Source organism: Phodopus roborovskii, unplaced genomic scaffold (genome assembly GCF_943737965.1).
Source record: "Phodopus roborovskii unplaced genomic scaffold, PHOROB, whole genome shotgun sequence".
NCBI classification, from domain to species: Eukaryota; Metazoa; Chordata; class Mammalia; order Rodentia; family Cricetidae; genus Phodopus; species Phodopus roborovskii.
Window position 1 is genome coordinate 5057879 of NW_026125554.1, and position 18037 is coordinate 5075915.

An 18037-nucleotide genomic window follows, 5' to 3' on the forward strand; every position below is an offset into this window, starting at 1 on the left:
GGCAGTCGCCTGAAGTCTGAGTCCTTCTCTCGCCATGCCCTCTTTGATACTGCTGTGTGCACGCCGCAGTCTTAACCCACCCACTCCCTGCTCTCTGCCCTCTCTTAGAGAGTGGTCTGTGGTTTTAGAACATTCTGCAGTGGAGATTCTGTTAGCACCTAGCAATCGGGTGACAGCCTGTGGTGGGGCCTGAGTGCGCCTGCAAAATTTGGGAATGGTTTCCTGATGGTTGGTTCTTAGTGTCTGGGCTTATGGGTCGGCTGAGCAGATGACCAGTAAACAGATACCACATTCCAGAACCACTGTGGCACCAGGGCCATCCAGAAATGGAACCCTGTGGCCATAGGAAGTGGCCCATGGGACCTCCCACCCTCACGCCTCCAAACATCCTCTCACAGGTATCCTCTCCCAAGTGGCATCCCGTCCTTTCTTTCCAGAAGCCATGCTAACGTGGCAGTGGCTGAATAGCAAATGAAGCCTGCTGCCAAGGACATCATTTCCTTTAAAGCTGTTTAAATGTACAAGGCCAGAGCTGTTTGTTCCTTCTGAAGTCCCTGGCCTCTGTGGGAGGGCACTCACTGGTCATGCTTCCACAGTCCACAGCATGTTGTGCCTCCTCCTGGGGAAACTGAGGCACATCAGGGGTTCAGGGTGGGGCCAGAGCACCTGTGTCCCTGACACACCAGGGCCTGGAGCCACTGTTGCCATCAGGTACTGAGGACACCCTGACCCTGTGCTCTGTGTAGTGAGTGCCTCAGTCACAACCCTAGACATCAGACATTCCACACTGGCCCCTTGCTGCGAGCTGTGACTACACCAGCAGCAGTGTACTTAGCCTCCTCACTCAATGAGGGCCCTCTTCTGTGCCCACCCTGTCCCATTCCTAGTCTTCTGTCTCTGAAGCAGCTTATCAGGTGGGCTGACTCCAGGAGACAGTGCCACAGTCCTCAGCCAACCTGGCCTCCTGTGGATATGTGGGGGCTCCCTAGTGTGACACCCCAGCCTACCAAACTCAACACTAGAGTCAACTCATGACCCCAGGCACCTGCTGGGCCTCATGACGGTCTCCTGGACCCCAGAATTAACCTCATTTTCCCAGGGGATATTTTAAATAACCTTAGATCTGCTTTAGTGGCAAGAATGGAGCAAATTAAGGGAGCTAGAGCCTACGGGTAGGTGGTCTCCTAGCTGCTTTGTGGACACAGGTCACCATGTATCTGCAGCTGTTGTCTCCTCTCTATGTGCCATGCCTCTCTGCAAAAGCTGTAGGCTCGCTTGTCACACATCAAGTCCTAGGGCACCTGCTTTCATCTCAGAAGAGTTTGTGTCACATGCCAACACTTGACTTCTGAAAAATGGACATAATGATGTCCTGTTCAGCCATGGGGTAATGCCATTGGTGTGTAGGTGAGGACAGACTGCAGGAGCAACTGTGTGGCTCAGATCTTGAGGGGCAGCGGGAGGTCTTTCAGAGCAGGCTGGACTGGGCCAGAACTTTGAGAATTCCAGGCTGCCTTGATTGCCTTGCATAGACCAGTGGGAGCCCTGGAGTGGAGGAGTCAGCCTCTCCTTCCTGAGCCTCCATAGCCAGGCCTATTCACTGGGACATGTCACTTACCTCACAGCAGAGGACTGGCATCTTCAGCACAACATCTAGTGGCTCTGGTCCTAATGATAGTCCCCGTGGAGCATCCCACCCTCCACCTCCACCTGCCATCACCCTCGTCAGCAAGCCCTCACCCACCCTCCAGTGCACCCTTAGTGCCAGGTCAAAACAAGGCTCGAGGCCAGGAGGGGGCAGAAACGGCCTTCAAGGAGATCCTGAAGCCATCACAGCACATGATAGAAGTGCAGGGACAGGAAAAGCCAGCACAGCTGGCCCAGAATGCTGCAGGGAAATGCATGAGCACCGTGCATCAGCAGACAGAGGGTGCTGGAAGCCGAGCAGAGGTACACGAGTACAGCTTCCAGTGAGTTCTAAGGGAAGCAGACACATGCAGCAGTGGCTCTGTGCAGCCTAGTCCTGTGGCAGGGTGATAATCACCCGCAATGTGGAACATACCCATGGATCCCCCCCTGGGTTCAGCAGGCAGTCCCCAGAGCTTCCAGAGAGATCCTAGCATCAGGCTAAAGGCTGTGGTGCCCTCCCAAGATCCCCTCCCAGGACCCCGCATCCTGACCACCTCTGGACACAGGAAGGAAAGACATCTTCAGACTTGCAGCTCCACAGCACACTTCCTTTCTGAAAAAGCTACTGCAGGGCACGTATCAGCCCAGCACAAGTGTAAGCCCCAAGAGCTGCAGTGCTACAGAGGGGTCACCTTGTCAGAGGCATAGTGATGTGTGCCATCTGGAACAGGGGCGGGGTGCTAGGGTCACCACTGTGGAGCTGGAGACAAGCTGCAGAGGAGTTCATAGAGTAGGGCCAGAACACCTGGAGATACCAAGAGGAATTGCTCATCAAGTCGAAGAGGCTCTGAAGCAAACCCCAAGAGTCGGGGGCCCTGCCCCAGCTCAGGTCACAAAGATTCCAGTTTGGCTGCCTAAAGAGAAGCTGTTGCAGAAGGGTGGCCACACCTGTGTATGGCTGGGGGCAGGAGGGGTGGAGAGGTCAGGCCTTGCCTCTGGGAGAGGCATCAGTGTGGGGTGTGACAGTTGGCACAAACCTGGGTCCCAGCTTGTTTTCCCAATACAACATGGCTATTCTTTGGCATACAGTGGCCCTCCCTGCCCTGGAGGGAGTCCCTTATTTTCTGGTGTGGGGCACAGGTGGGCTGAGGTCCCATGTCCTGGAGCCTAGAACACTGTGGCTGTGGGAAACCAGGCAGGCTGCTGTGCTCAGTTGTAAATAGTGTTGTGTGAGGCCCAGGGTGTCCCAGTCAGGTGTGCAAGGGCTGAGCAGACCCTTGGAGTGGCCTCCAGGAACAGCTCACAGTGGGGTCAGGACAGTGACTGAATCGGGACCACTCAGGAAGCTGTGACCCAGTGAGTTGGATGCAGGCTGTGAGCCCTGTCTGGAGCTGGGAGCCACTTGGAGCAGCCCTAGGCTCTGGGGGTAACTGAACCACCACCCTTCCTTTTTGACTCCATGTTTCCAAGTCACTGCATTGCTGGGGCTGCCTACCCAGAGCAGAAGGGGTGGGGTGTCCCCAACCCCTCTTCTCTCCCTGTCAGTACCTCCTGTCCCCTCACTCCTGCCTGTCCCCAGCCTGTCCTGCAGCCACTGCATATGCACACCTTGCCTCTGCCTGCATCCTCCTTGGAATGCCATCTGCTTGCCTGCTGGTCATCTTGTGGGGGGCTTGCACATTCATTGGGGGGAGGTCCTGCCTGGTCCAGGATATTTCAGCCACAGGGAAAGGAGGCCAGGCCACAGACAGAATCACAAAGGCCACCACCTAGGCATTGCAGAGCATTCTCAGCTCTCTGGGCTAATGAGGCGCTGTTATGGGTGAGGGATACTGGACTGGGGACCCCAGGGACACAGAGCTGCAGGAAGCCATTCCCCCTTGTCAGGCTAAGCAGCTTTAACCTCTGCCCCTATTGCGCATGCTCACCCCATCCCATCATTCAGCAAGGCCTGTTTGTGGCATCAGGGGCCATCCCTGCTGTCATTAGGAGGGTAGCATGTTCCTGTGCTCAGGCTAGGCACAGGGCCTAAGAGCCCCTTATGGAGGGCTGTAGAGAGAGCCCTGGAGCCAGAGGAAAATCCTGAAATTTACATTCTAGACAAATTAGTGTGAAGGAGAGCAGACCCTGGAGAAAGGCTGAGGAGGAGAGGAGGCCGAGTCTAGAGAGGAGGCGGGAGCCAACCAGGAGGCCAGGGCCGGCGTAAGTGATCTCCCTCGCATCCAGTGTCCTGTCCATCCCGTGCCGCCATCACTTGCTTTATTCACCCCAGCCCTGCTCCTCCCTGCCTTCCTCCCTGCCCACCCTGTATTACCTCAGTCTCCTCCGTTTCCCCTCCTGCCTGATCAGTGCCCTCCTCCAGGTCACACCGGAGACGGAGCCAGCCTAAGAAGTCCAAGCCTGAAGACTCCAAGTCTCCTGGGGAGGCGGCCACCAGAGTGGCTGGTCTGGATGAGGCTGGGGGCTGTTCCCGGGAGGAGGCCACACCTGAGGACGAGGAAGAGGATGAAGAACTATTGCCCTCACAGGGCCACGAGGTTGAGGGCATGGAAGGTCAGTGCTGGATGCCCACAGCATGGGGTTTGGGTCCCTTTGGTCCTACTTTGCTATCTTGCTCCTGCTGGCCTGGACACACCATGGCCCAGGGTGGTGACAGAGTTATGCAGGCACCTGTGACATGGGGACCTTGAGCTACAATCTGTCACTGAAGTGTCCCAGTCCTCCTGTTCCATACACTGGGTGCCTCATTTCTACCCCTGGCTTCCACTCAGTTGCAACCTTGCCCCCAAGGTAGAGAAGGACTTCCCTCTGTGGCCTTTTAGGAGTGTGAAGCAGGGGTTAGAGGCCAGGGACCGGTGTGCATCAACACAGCATCTCAGATTCTCACTAGCTGCTGGGGAGAGTTACAGAGACCTGTCCACAGCATACCATGACATAGTCTTCCGTTCCAGAAAGGCCAAACGAGGGAAAGCAGGGTGGCCACAAGGTAATGCTCGAGGCTATGCATGGCCAGAGACTCAGGGCCTGCAGACACTGTGGATGAGCGAGGCCACTGGTGGACATTAGCTCCATCCAGCCAGTGAGAACCAGTCAGAATTACTACACAGCAAATTAAAGCTGACAAGAAGACACTGATGGCACAGATGCAGGGGGCTTCAAGCTAGACACCTGTGCATGGTTGAGGTGAGGTGGTAAGGTGCTTTCTGGCGTGCGTAAGAACCTGTGCTCTGCCCTGCTCTGAGAGTGGTGACAATAGCAAGCTATTGCAGAAGCAGGAGATGCCAGGAGGCTGCAGGTGTGGAGGTACTGTGACATCCCTGTGCCCTTCTGGGTTGTCTGTGGTTGTCGTCGTCGTCACATGTGGGTCTCCAGGAGCTGAGGGCTGGAATGATGCCAACAGACACACACACACACACACACACACACACACACACACACACACACACACACACACACAGAAGCTGCAGGACACAGGCGGTGTGCCCACTGACACCCTGGATCCAAGGCCTCATATCCCCCAACCCTTCTCTCCCCGTCAGTGCCTCCTACCCTCTCACTCCTGACTCCTGCCTGTCCCCAACCTGTCCTAATGCTGCCACTGCATATGCACACACCTTGCCCTCCTTGGAATGCCATCTGCTTGCCTGCTGGTCATCTTGTGGGGCTTGCACACTCATTGAAGCGTCCTGCCTGGTCCTGTGGTTGTCATGGGCCTCCTGCTTCCATCTTCCACACTGGCATATGAGCTGCAGCCATGTAACTGGTTACTGGGGTTTTGGTGCCTTAAAGTATGTGTCTCTTCCCTGTGGATCTGGTATCAGGTGCCCCCTCCTGAGTATGGTGTGAGGGAGAGAGTGGTCCCCTTGACTCACCTAGTCTCTTTGCTTCTCGTCCTGCTTCCTGAGGAGCCTGTGGTGGCCTCAGAGGCCTCCTGCTGTGGAAGGTAACAGGGCCCTAGGCCTCAGGGCAAGCTATGGCCGTCTTTGGAGGCTTTTGCTGACTTAAGGGTTCTCCTTGACTTTAAGTCATTGTAAAGTGGAAGCAGTGTCTATAGGGGACATTTTACTGTGGAACACGTGGACGATGGGCAGCATATCTGAATGGTGCCTAAAGCCTTGGTCCTCAGAGAGCAGGAAGAAGAATCGCTAGGCAGGGGGTGGCTAGAGCAGATGGAGGTGACTGGGTCTTTGAGGCAACCCAGTAGTCAGTGAGGTGGCCACAAGAGACACTAGGTCATGGCCATGCAGCTCAGCCTGTCACCTGTGGTCATCTAGACACCATCTAGACTGCCTATGCTGTGGTGAGCAGGCATTTCCTACCTGGAATTCTGCCAAGGCACTCCAGCAGACTGGAGCCATCAAGGATGGTGACAGGCAGGTGTGGTGTGTCTCCTGCTGGACAGGCCCTCACATGGCACCTAGAATGTCCTCTCTGATAGTATGAGAGGGCACCACGGCTTCCCAAGTGGCTGTCAGCTAGGGCCCTGTGCATCATGGGTGTCTTCTGTGACTCTACAAAGTCACGCTTGCCTGTCAGTTCCAAGTCTCAAGATGGGCACCCGTGTGGACCTCCTGGGCTGAGGAATTAAAGGTCCACACACTGTGAGTGACATTTGGCCAGGGTGAGACACGAGGTGTGTGCAGGAGTGGTGGGTCCCAAGGCTGGGAGGAGTGCCAGCCCCATGCCGTGCCCCTTCTTGGGCTTCTGTTAAGGGCTCCAGGTTCCCTCATGGCCACACAGAACCTGGCAATACCAAGGCCTCCACAGCTGTTGTTGGTCATAAGAAAACCAGGACAGGGTCCCGTTTTGACATCTGTTCCTGGGTCCAAGAATATATCCTGTAGGGGTTCATCCTGGTCCTTGGTGATCACAGCAACTCTAGTATGGGAGTGAGTGTGGTCTGTTGTCCTGGGGATGGGAGACACCCTACCTGTTTTCACTATGTCCCATTTCAGGGTGGGGAACTGAGTGTCTTAGAGGTTGGCAGTGCCATTGAGCTCACTGGAGACCTAGCAGAGTGCTAGCTGTCATCTGGATTAGTGAGCCTTGCCCTTGCAGTGTGAGGGTGTGATACACAAAGGTGGCCAGCTCCCAAGGCCTAACTCCAGTGCCAGAAGGGCAGGATGCCTTCCATCCCATCCTCTCCCATGCCTGGCTAGATAGGGCAGGTGACAGGTTCCAAGCCTGGGGTACAGCTGTTATCCATGAGTCGCTCAGCCCCGGGCTCCTAAAATACTAGAGGCACCCAGACCACTCAACAGCAGGATATAGTCCCATGGTACTCTAGGTGACATCTTAACCCCTGGAGCCCTATGTAGGGGCTAGGCTCCAGGGCACACAGTGTCAGGTAGGGCTCCCTGGAGAACATGGTACAAGTCACCAAGCCCTGATCATTCTGTCCCTGTTACCTGTCCCTGCTTAAGTAATATGCTGTATAGTCACCATGGCACCAAACTAAAGTACCACCAAAGGCCCGTCCCACTGGCCCCTCTTGTTCATGTCCCCCTGTCAGGGAGGGACTGTCTCCAACACTCACCCCAGAGGCTGCCATAGGGAGGTCCCCAGGTCCATCTATCTGTTGCTGGGTCCCTCTGTGGTGGCTGTGTGATGTGTTGTCTGCAGTAACTGTAGAAACCTGTTACTCCCCACACCTGTGCTAGCCTGGAAGGAGCCTCTGGCTGGGGACAACTGAGTGTCTTCACTGCTGCTTCCTGAGAGCTCAGGCTCCCCCTCCTAGACCTAATTCTTCCAGAAGGTTAGATCACTCCTTCAAGTCTTCTGTCCTTTTTTTTTTTTTTTTTGGAGACAGAGTATCATGAGCCCAGGATAGCCCTTGTGCAGCTCCACACCAGCTCAGGAATCTCTTTAAGTGTAGCAGTCCAGTACCAGGCACTTTTGGAGGTTGAACTTGCTCAAGCTTTGGAGATACTGAGTTCCCAGTCAGCTTCTATCTCCTCACCACAGAGCATGGTCTTCTGCTCCCATGTGTTTCCACTTGGTTCTGAATGAAGCTTTCTCTTCCCAGAGGATGGCAGAGGCAAGCCCCGGCCAACCAAGGCCCGGAGCAAGAAGAAGACCCCCAACCCCCTGTCACCCCCATTGCCACCCACCCTACCAGCTCTATTACCCCCTGAGGAGGTGCTGAGGCCACCACCCCCACCCAAGTCTCCGGTGCCAGCCATGGGCCCCATGGCTGCAGAGGGGGGTCCTCCATCAGCACCTCTCAATGTGGTGCCTCCTGGGGCACCAGGTGAGGAGGCAGAGGTGCGGCCACGGCCCATCATCCCTATGCTATATGTGCTTCCCCGGAACAACACTGCTGATGGGGACAGAGAGCGCACTACCCACCCACAGCTGGCACCCATGGAACTGGGACCAGAAGAGGAAAGCCAGGCCCAAGCCAGTGATGCACAGGTAGGTAGGTGGTTAATGGTCACCAGGTGCAGTTGTGGCTCTGCCACACAGTGTGTGGCATCTGGGTGCCAGGGTGGCAACTGGAGTCAGTGTATGTTGTAGGTGACAGTGTGTGTGAGTGCATGTGTGCATGCTGTGGGTGACAGTGTGTGTGAGTGCATGTGTGCATGCTGTGGGTGACTGTGTGTGAGTGCATGTGTGCATGCTGTGGGTGACAGTGTATGTGAGTGCATGTGTGCATGCCGTGGGTGACTGTGTGTGAGTGCATGTGTGCATGCTGTGGGTGACAGGATCCAGCACTCAACGCTGTATGTTTTAGGCACCATCCTCCTTCTCTAAGCTGAAGGTGGAAATCAAAAAAAGCCGGCGTCACCCCTTGGGTCGGCCACCCACACGGTCCCCGCTGTCTGTGGTCAAGCAGGAGGCTTCGAGTGATGAAGGTGAGCAGGGCCCTCAGCCTTTATGCTGCTTTCTTTCCAGGCCACCCCCTCCACAGGTGCCAGTGTCTACCTATTCAGCCTCTTGGAGTCAGGGCCTTCCTACACTGTGTCACCCTCATCACCATCCTGAGGGAGGCTCACTACAGAATTCTCTGCCCTTTCCCATCTGCAGAGGTACACACACACACACACACACACACACACACACACACACACACACACACACACACACGCCCATACTTTCAACCACCAGTTCCTTGCCACCTACAGGGCCTCCACCTCACACCCCACCTCCCAACCAATCATTTGCTTCGTTGTCATGTGACCAGTGAAGGCCTAGATCACAACCATCTCCAACCAGGGCCCCTGGCTGCAGCATTCAGGGTCTCGGTGGGAAGATGGGGAGGGGGAGCCAGGACCTGAGACTGGCGGCTGAAGCCTGGTGCCAGCACCTGTGCAGAGGGTACAGGTGCACAGTGTGGTTTGGGACCATGGGAGTGGGCTGTGGCCACGGCTCCTCTGTCCCAGTTCTGCACCCTCAGGTCTTTGTCAGTGCTTGCAGAGATGGTGGCTAGAGTGTATCCCCAGATGTGGTACAAAGGCTAGCTTAGGGTGTGGCTCTAGATGGATTGGGGGACCTGGTGAGTGCAGGTGGGTACTCCAGGCAGGGACTCCCCAGTGGTGGCTGAGCCATGGGTACAGAGGTTGCTGCTGGCTAACAGGGCAGGTAGAGTAGTGCCTGTGTGCAGGTCCTGATGGGTCTTGGCTCTTTAAGCTGTTGGCAGAGTCTGAGAGGCGGCTGGCAACTCTTCACCCACGGCTTCACTGTGCTCACACTGGCAGCTCTTTACCCCAAGACCTCACCACAGGAATGACAGGAACCCGGGGAACACTTGAGACCAAGTCCCAGGCTCTTGCCTCCCAGCTGAGCTCATGCCAGAAGGCTCTCTGGGAACTCCTAGACTGGCAACTCTCCCCCGGCTCCATGCCCTGAGTGTCTCTTGGAAGGTGGCACAGCAGGAACTCAGCACAGTCCTGTGGTCTCTGGTTCCCTTGGGCTTGTGTGGGGCTTCTCCAGGCTGAATGGGCTGTGTGCAGGCAGGTGTCCCAGGCTCCAAGGTGATGAGTATGGAGTGGCTGACAGTCCCCACTCCCATCTGTGGCCATGCTGCCACACGGGTGGGCCAGCCTTCAGCAGGCTGGTGGCTGAGGCTCCCCAGCACATAGGCAGTGCTGTGTGCAGCTTCACAGGTACAAGGATGTGTCTGAGGGTGGCATGTTTGGTGTCCAGGCCCTAGGTTAGGCTCTGGGGAGACCCATGAAGGGAAACCAGCCCCTCCCTCCCTGCTAGGAATGCAGAGCACCAGCCAGGTGCTGTGCAGACAGGAGCACCAGTAGGGAGGTGCTGCCCTGGGGCCTCGTCTCCCAACTCAAGCCCCTTCATCTATCACAGAAGCCTTCCCATTCTCAGGAGAAGACGATGTGAGTGATCCCGAGGCCTTGAAGTCCCTGCTGTCACTGCAGTGGAAGAACAAGGCAGCCAGCTTCCAAGCTGAGAGGAAGTTCAATGCTGCAGCTGCCCTCAATGAGCCCTACTGCGCCATCTGTACCCTTTTCTACCCCTATAGCCAGGTGAGCTCTCTTCCTGGCCTCCCCGTATTGCTGCCACAGCTGCTGGCTCACCCACCCCACTCAGCCCCAGTGCAGCCCTATCCCCAGGGGAGTGCAGCTCTGAACACCCCAGACTCTGAGGCTAGGCAAGGGGGAGCTGCAGCCTGGGCTCCTGTGGCCCTGAGCTGAATATGGGATCCTCTGGCACCTGCTGATGGCTGTGCCTCTGTAGTCAGTACAGACAGAGCGAGAGGTTCCAGCCACTCCAGGGGACGTTGCTGTCCAGCCACCCTCCAAAAGTGGCCAGAGGACACGGCCACTGATCCCTGAGATGTGCTTCACTTCAAGTGGGGAGAACACAGAGCCGCTACCGGCCAACTCCTATGTTGGCGAGGATGGTACCAGCCCACTCATTTCCTGTGCCCACTGCTGCCTGCAGGTCCATGCCAGTGAGTGTTCCATAGCCGTCTTGGTGTGAAAGGCGCTGGGGACAGGAGGGTACTTTCTGGTGCATTTTGAGTTTGGAGGGTTACTGTCCCAGAGTTCTGGCCCAAGAGGCTACACTGTGCAGGGGTGGGGGCTGCAGTGGTGGGGGCTGCAGGGGTGGGGGCTGCAGGTGTAGGGGGCTGCAGGTGTAGAGGGCTGTAGGTGTGGGGGGCTGCAGGTATAGAGGGCTGCAGGTGTGGGGGGCTGCAGGGGTGGGGGCTGCAGGGGTGGGGGGCTGTAGGTGTAGAGGGCTGCAGGTGTAGAGGGCTGCATGTTCAGAGGGCTGTAGGCGTGGGGGGCTGCAGGTGTGGGGGGCTGCAGGTGTGGGGGCTGCAGGTGCAGAGGGCTGCAGGTGTGGGGGGCTGCAGGTGTGGGGGGGCTGCAGGTGTTCCAGGTGTCAGATTTGGTCCGTTTCACCACTCCACTATCTTCCAGGTTGCTATGGTGTCCGGCCTGAGCTGGCCAAGGAAGGCTGGACATGCTCCCGGTGTGCGGCCCATGCCTGGACTGCGGTAACTCACCTGGTGCTGGGTGGTGCCTAAAGCCTGGGAGGCCTAGGCCTCCCTGAGCCAGTGGTCTTGATCTTAGCTGTACCGAGGCTGGGGCCTGGCCCTCATTATCCCTAGGGTGTCCCTGGTGTGGGGGTGGTACATGGTGGAGGTAGCTGTATCTTACCATGTTGATCTGTCCCTCAGGAATGCTGTTTGTGCAACCTCCGGGGGGGAGCACTGCAGACAACCACGGAGCACAGGTGTGTGCTCCGCCCTTCCCTGTGCAACTGTCACTCTCCTGTCACCCTGTTCAGCTTCCCTGGAGGTTGGAGAGAAAGAGAGGGTATCCACCTTGAGGGGAGCAGTGTCCTGAATGCCCATAAACTTCACCTCTCCACCGCCCTGGGGGACAGCCTGGACCCATCACCAGTGCACTTGTGACCCTGCTCTTACCTCTCAGGTGGATTCATGTGATTTGCGCCATTGCAGTCCCCGAGGTACGGTTCCTTAGCGTGATTGAGCGCAATCCCGTGGACGTCAGTGCCATCCCCGAGCAGCGGTGGAAACTGGTAGGTTCCCAGGGCTGTGGCCACCAGCCTTAGTTCTGGGATGGACCAAGAGATCCTGGGAAGACAACCCCAGCCTGACCTAAGACTTTTTATTTCTCCAAACCCATAACCCTGGGGCAGGGTGGAGAGGTCTGTGCGGGGCTGGGTGGAGAGCTCTATGCGGTGCACAGGTACAGCCAGGCAGTCCCTGGTCCAAGTGACCCAACTCAGTGTGCTTGCACTGCATGAGAGCCACCCCTCTAGGCCATGCAGCAGCCACAGCCTTCCCTGCTGCCCCTCTATGGTGCTTGCTTTCTATGACTTGGGGAAGAGGAGCCTTGTCCTATGCTGTGACTCCTAACCCCCTCAGAGTCATGTCACAAGCTTCAGCTTCCTCCACTGTGTCACAAACAGTAGTGTGTCCTATGTGTGTGCACACATGTGCAGGCACTTGTGGAGCCAGAGGACAACCTCAAGTGTCAGTCCTTGCCCTGGACCCTGCTTGAGTCTTTCCATGTGTGTGCCCAGCTACCTGAGCGGTCAGTTTCCACGGGTTCCCCAGTCTGACTCCAATCAGACCATAGCAGCACTGGGGTTTAGACATTGTACATCTGGCTTCACATGGGTTCTGATGGTGCAAACCCACATCCATTTTTTTTTTTTTTTTTTTTTTTTTTTTGGTTTTGGTTTTTTGAGGCAGGGTTTCTCTGTATTGTTTTGGAACCTGTCCTGGAACTCGCCCTGTAGACCAGGTTGGCCTCTAACTTACAGGGATCCACCTGCCTCTGCTTCCCAAGAGCTGGGATTAAAGGCATGCGCCACCACCGCCCAGCTGCAAACCTGCATCCTGTAAGCTGGACACATACTTTCCCACTAGGCCATCTCTCCAGCCTTCTTCCTTCCTTGTCATGGCTGAGTGGCCAGGTTCACTCACCTGCCTGGCCCTTCGTCTTGGAGCACAGTGATGCTCATGGTCTTGGCAGAGGCAGATGCAGAGGCAGAATATAGTCTTTTTGTTGTTGTTGTTCTGAGACAGGGTTTCTCTATAGCTTTGGAGCTTGTCCTGGAACTTAATCTGTAACCAGGCTGGTCTCGAACTCACAGAGATCCACCTGTCTCTGCCTCCCAAGTGCTGGGATTAAAGGTGTGCACCACCACCTCCCAGCCAGAATACAGTCTTGTCTGCATGCATATCATAAGCATTCTAAGTTGTCAATACTGTTCTGGAACTCTCTGAGGAACCTTTCCTGTGTCCTCCATTCCCCCCTCAGCATGCACTTCTTCTCCATGGTCAGGGTGCAGGGACACAGTGTGGGGACAGTCCAGTCCATGCATCCTGACGCACTGCACGTAGCCCATCTCTACTTTCTTGATGGTTTCCCTGGTTGACTGAACACAGGGCACACACACGGATCCATCTCCTTTGAGGACTGTTGGCCCCACCTTTGATCTGTTTCCAGTTGGATCACTTAGTATCTGTTGAATTGAAGGCAGTCCATGTTCCTGTGAGGTTCCTGTGAGCATGGCCTCTTCCAGCTCGTTAATGAACACACACACACACACACACACACACACACACACACACACACACACACACACACACACACACACACACACACACAGCTCTGTAGCAGGATTGTGAGGGAGGTCAGAGGTCCAAGTCTGTTTGTCCAGGTGGTGTGTGCCTCTAGATAGACTCCTTACCTTTCTGGGCTTCAGCTTTGCCAGGCAGGCATGTGGACTGCCATGGCCATCTGGAGAACATCAGTGACCTCAGTCCTGCCTTGCAGCAAATCCCCCTTACCCCCTCCATCCTCTCCTGCTCCCAGATGTGGGCTGAGTGGGGCCTGTATGCACATGGCTACCTGAGGTCTGTGCTGCAATCCAGTGGCTCCCTACCCTGTGCCCAAGGCATGGGGCAGAGGGCCATGGGAAGGTGGCCTAGCCAGGAGGTGAGGGAATGGGAATGGCTCAGCCCAGATCTTGGGATAACCTCTGCTCCTGGCACTTAGCACCACTCTAGCGGGGAGAGCAGCCAGCTGTGGTCAAGCTGGAGACCAGGCCCTCAGTTAGGGGCATGGACAGTATCCTGTATTTGTTTTGCCTGGTTCATTTCCCCTGCTGCCAGGACATACTGGGTGGAGGACTGCTGTGGAGCCCTGTAGGGACTGGGCTGGCTCACAGCCAGAGCCTGGACTGTGCTCCCCAGTGGCTGGTGACAGAGTCACAAATCCAGGGGCCTGGGACCATGTTCCAGCCCGAGGGTACAGGCCATCTGAGCAGGCCCAGTGGGTGGCCTCAGAGACTCCTTCAGAAGCAGGGGCTGACAGCTGGGTGGTTTCAAGTTTGGATGGCTTTTAGTGACAGCATTGTAACTCAGGCGAGTGGCATGCTGATTACAAACCCTGAGGTCCTGTGCACATGGCCTCTTCATCCATATTCCTGACAATTTAAAACCCTCATGGCACACACACCCAGCTCTGTGCTGCAGGGAAGATGGGCACTTGGCATCAGGAAGGTGGTTTGAGATCAAATCCCATCGACCCTAGTCCTGTCCTGTTGTCCCCACCTGTCCTGGAAGGTTCCTCTGTGGCCTTGCTGGTAACCCTGCACCCTATTCTATGCAGAAGTGTGTGTATTGCCGCAAGCGTATGAAGAGGGTGTCTGGCGCCTGCATCCAGTGCTCCTACGAACACTGCTCCACGTCCTTTCATGTGACCTGCGCACATGCTGCTGGCGTCCTCATGGAACCTGATGACTGGCCCTACGTGGTGTCCATCACCTGCCTCAAGCACAGAGCAGGTGGCGCTGGGGTGAGTGCTTAGCCAGAGCCCAGTCCACAGGACCCCCACCCACCCTCGCTCACTTGGGCACAACCCTGCCCACACACGCCATTGCTCCATCCCCAGGGCCAGCTCCTGCGCACGGTGTCCCTGGGCCAGGTCGTCATCACCAAGAATCGCAATGGGCTATATTATCGCTGCCGTGTCATAGGCACCACTGCGCAGACCTTCTACGAGGTCAACTTCGATGATGGCTCCTACAGCGACAACCTGTACCCAGAGAGCATCACGGTGAGGGGCGGGGCAGGGAGGGGCTGGGTGGGGTGGGCATACGAGGCGGGGCCTCACTGTCCCCTCCCTGCAGAGCAGAGATTGCTTGCGACTAGGGCCGCCTCCCGAGGGTGAACTGGTGGAGCTGCGGTGGACAGACGGCAACCTGTATAGAGCCAGGTTCATCTCCTCAGCCACCAGCCTCATCTACCAGGTGAGCAGCAGACACCTAGCCCCTGCTAGCCTACCCTGTTACTGCTACACAGAGGCTACTGGGCAAGGGGGAGCCTGGGGTGCTGCCACCAAGCAGCCTGGGGCAGAGCTGCCAGCCTGAGCTGTGCAGAACACCTTGTCTCAAAACAACCCACCACAACAGAGAACTGCAACACACCTGTGCTCCCACTGGGCAGTCCAGCCCAGCCATCCCTTTGTCTAAAGACAGGCTGTTTGGGGACACACACAGCACATGTATGGCCAAGCAAGGTGCTGGCACAAAGTGGTAGGCCAGCCAGGTTACCCTACCCTGAAGCCCAACAACCAGGGGAAGGGTATATCCACATGCCCATCACATTCCTCTCAAGATATTTCCAGAAGCCTGTGTGAGCCCCTGTAGGGCAGCCTGGGCTGAGGTCTGCAGCTGTTCAGAATGTTAGGCCGGTATAGCCTCCCTTTGGAGTATCACAAGTGAGCAGAGCAGGCACCTTCCAGAACTCTCCTCCTCCTGGGGAACCTGACTCCCAGTGTATGGGACTGTCAGAGCTACACTGCATAGTCCAGCCACTGCCCTGGCAGGTCTCCAGCCTAGGCTCACCCTGCTCCAGTGAACCCTTGAAGGACCACTGGAGCCAGGCTGGGGTCTAGGCCACTGGTCACCTGGGCTCCTCAGTCACAAGGTGGCTGAATGCCAGTGCAGCCCAGCAGCCTGACCCATCCCAGCCTTGGGTATCAGTTCTGGAGCAGGGAGCCTGTTTGGGGCAGTATGTCACAGCTGCCACTCTGAGTTGAGGGAAGCAGGTCTTAAGGACCTTGGGACCCCCTTAGCCTCCCATCCAGGGCCTGTGCCCTACTACACAGCCAGGCCTGGCTTCTGCTACCCAGGCACATCTTACCCGTATCATCCATCTGTCACCCAGGGCCTGCTCAGGACCTCAGCAGCCCCAGGCTTGACCAGCTGTCCACGGGGCCCTGTGACCCCAGGACACCTGAGTCCCTGCCACCTTGGGTCTCTCTTTGGGATGGGGCCAATCCCCTGTGGCCCTCCCCATGCTGAGATCCCATGTCCCTGCAGGTAGAATTTGAGGATGGGTCTCAGCTGACAGTGAAGCGTGGGGACATCTTCACCCTGGAAGAAGAGCTGCCCAAGAGGGTGCGGTCCAGGCTGGTGAGTGTTCTGGGCACCTCCCTCTGGGGCATGGAAGATGCATGTCCCAGACAGGCTCCCCCCCCTTGCCATAAGTGACACCCCAGAACTGACCACAGTCACCCAGGGCTCACCACTCTGGACCACAGGTGTCTGTCTACTTGGCAGAGTCTTCAGATCTAGGGACAGTTGGGGACCGCCCCTTGGGTGTGAGTCAGGGTGCAGTGACAGGTGCAGTCTTTGCCAGGGCGACAGCCTGATCCATCTCTGTAGTTTTTGTTTGATTTTGTTTTGTTTTTTAACACTTTGCTCTTTGGGGCCCCACCACCCAGCTCCCAAATAAACACATGTAGACTTACTCTTACTTAGGAATGCCGTTTCTCTTTAACTACATTTTACCTCTGGGCTTGTTACCTTTCCTTACTCTGTGTCTCTTTTTTCCCTCTTACTCTGTGGCTGGCTGGGTGGCGTCCCTGGCATCCTCCTTTTCACTCTCCAGCCTAGATTTCCGCTATTCATTCTCTCTGTCTGGCAGCCCCACCCATTTCTCTCTCCTGCCTACCTATTGGCCATTCAGCTTTCTTTTTTTCCCCCTAGCTTTTTATTTATTAGCCCAATCAGGTGTTTTAGACAGGCAAAGTCACACAGCTTTACAGAATTAAACAAGTGCAACATAAAATAATGCAGCACATCCTTGCATCTTTAAACAATGTTTCACAGCATAAACAAATGTAACACATCTTAAACTAATTCCGCAACATATCTCTGATGCCTGCAGTCACTGAGCACTGGGACACCACAGGAGCCTGGCTTCTCTGGAGAGGATGTGAAAGCGGCCAAGCGCCCTCGAGTGGCCACCATGCTGGCCACCACCACCGAGGACACAAGGCACAGCCCCGAATACCTGGCCTTTGTGGAGAACCTGCTGCAGGCACAGGGCCGACCTGGGGCACCCTTCTAGATGCTGCCCACTCCTGTCTCCACTGTGGGGCCTACCTGGGTGACAGGACCAGCAGGATCCAACATGGCCGGACTCAGGGAGAGGGGCCAGTGTCCCTGGACTGCAGTGACTCCGTGGGACCCGGCCTGGCTGTGCTCTTCTCCTAAAGGTGCTACGGGGCATCCCAGAGCCTCCTGTGACAGATGCCAGCCGAGGACACTGGGGCACAGCCCCAACCTGTTTTCTAGATTTGTGGCTTTAAAAACTGACAGCGGACACGCTGTTTCTCCTCGGAACCAAGATGCGAGAGGATAAAAGTTTCGTTCTTACTTGCCGCCTGCAGATGTCAGGTGTCTACTGAGCAGGTGGAGAGGCACGTGTTCAGGTGTCACCCTGGAGGACGACAGCCCAGTAACCCAGTGCACGGTGGCCCGTGAGGTGGCCCACTGCTTGTGGTGTCTTCTGCTGCCTGCTGGGGGAGGAGCCTAAGTCCCTTCCCCATTACCCCTGCCCTGTTCTTGTCCCCCCCCCCAACTATAGAGTCCACCTCACTCTGCCTCTGCTACCTGGGATGGCAGTGTCCCCATGGGTGAGCCAGGCCCTGAGGTGGTTCAGTTCCAAAGCTGTGGCCTGGGATCCCATGAGCTGTCACCCTTGACAGAGCCTCTGAGTGGCTGAGGGCAGGAGGAAGCAGGTGCCACCTTCCCTTGCAGCACGGGTTGGGTGACAGAGACACAGACTGCACAGGCCTGGTCTGCACTAGTGGCCACTGCCCGTGGGGTGGCTCTGTCTCTTTTGAAGCCAGTGGCACCCTAGACCTCAGTCAGTCCCTAGGATTGACAGCTCATCTGTACATGACAAAGGACTGCACAGACAGGCCTGGCCCTGGGGACCTGCTGGGGACTTGGAGGGAACTGGACCTCTGTTGAGTGCCCAGTGGCTTCCATTTCCATGTGTACTTTGAAATTCTATTTATATTGTAAAGAGAATAAAAAGGGCCCAACCTTGAGCCTAGAGGGAGAAGCTGGGGTCTCAGGCTGTGTCCCTTGTAGGCTCTAAAGTGGC

At 56.4% G+C, this 18037-nt stretch overlaps 1 protein-coding gene across 3 annotated transcripts in view; it reads left to right on the forward strand.

Moving 5' to 3' along the window:
- Kdm4b (lysine demethylase 4B) overlaps positions 1-17299 on the forward strand; it is an 81995-nt gene extending 64696 nt beyond the window's left edge. Inside the window, exons 11-24 of one of the 3 annotated variants that reach the window (XM_051177591.1) lie at positions 3730-3831; positions 3992-4182; positions 7655-8043; positions 8363-8483; positions 9937-10115; positions 10327-10543; positions 11016-11092; positions 11276-11331; positions 11532-11640; positions 14247-14432; positions 14529-14693; positions 14767-14886; positions 15961-16053; positions 16811-17299. In XM_051177591.1, coding sequence (XP_051033548.1) covers positions 3730-3831; positions 3992-4182; positions 7655-8043; positions 8363-8483; positions 9937-10115; positions 10327-10543; positions 11016-11092; positions 11276-11331; positions 11532-11640; positions 14247-14432; positions 14529-14693; positions 14767-14886; positions 15961-16053; positions 16811-16993 — 2188 coding nt within the window. In that variant the 3' untranslated portion in view covers positions 16994-17299. The remainder of the gene's footprint in view (positions 1-3729; positions 3832-3991; positions 4183-7654; positions 8044-8362; positions 8484-9936; positions 10116-10326; positions 10544-11015; positions 11093-11275; positions 11332-11531; positions 11641-14246; positions 14433-14528; positions 14694-14766; positions 14887-15960; positions 16054-16810) is intronic. The other 2 variants (XM_051177592.1, XM_051177594.1) reach the window with 2 other exon arrangements.
- Positions 17300-18037: the final 738 nt, after the last annotated feature.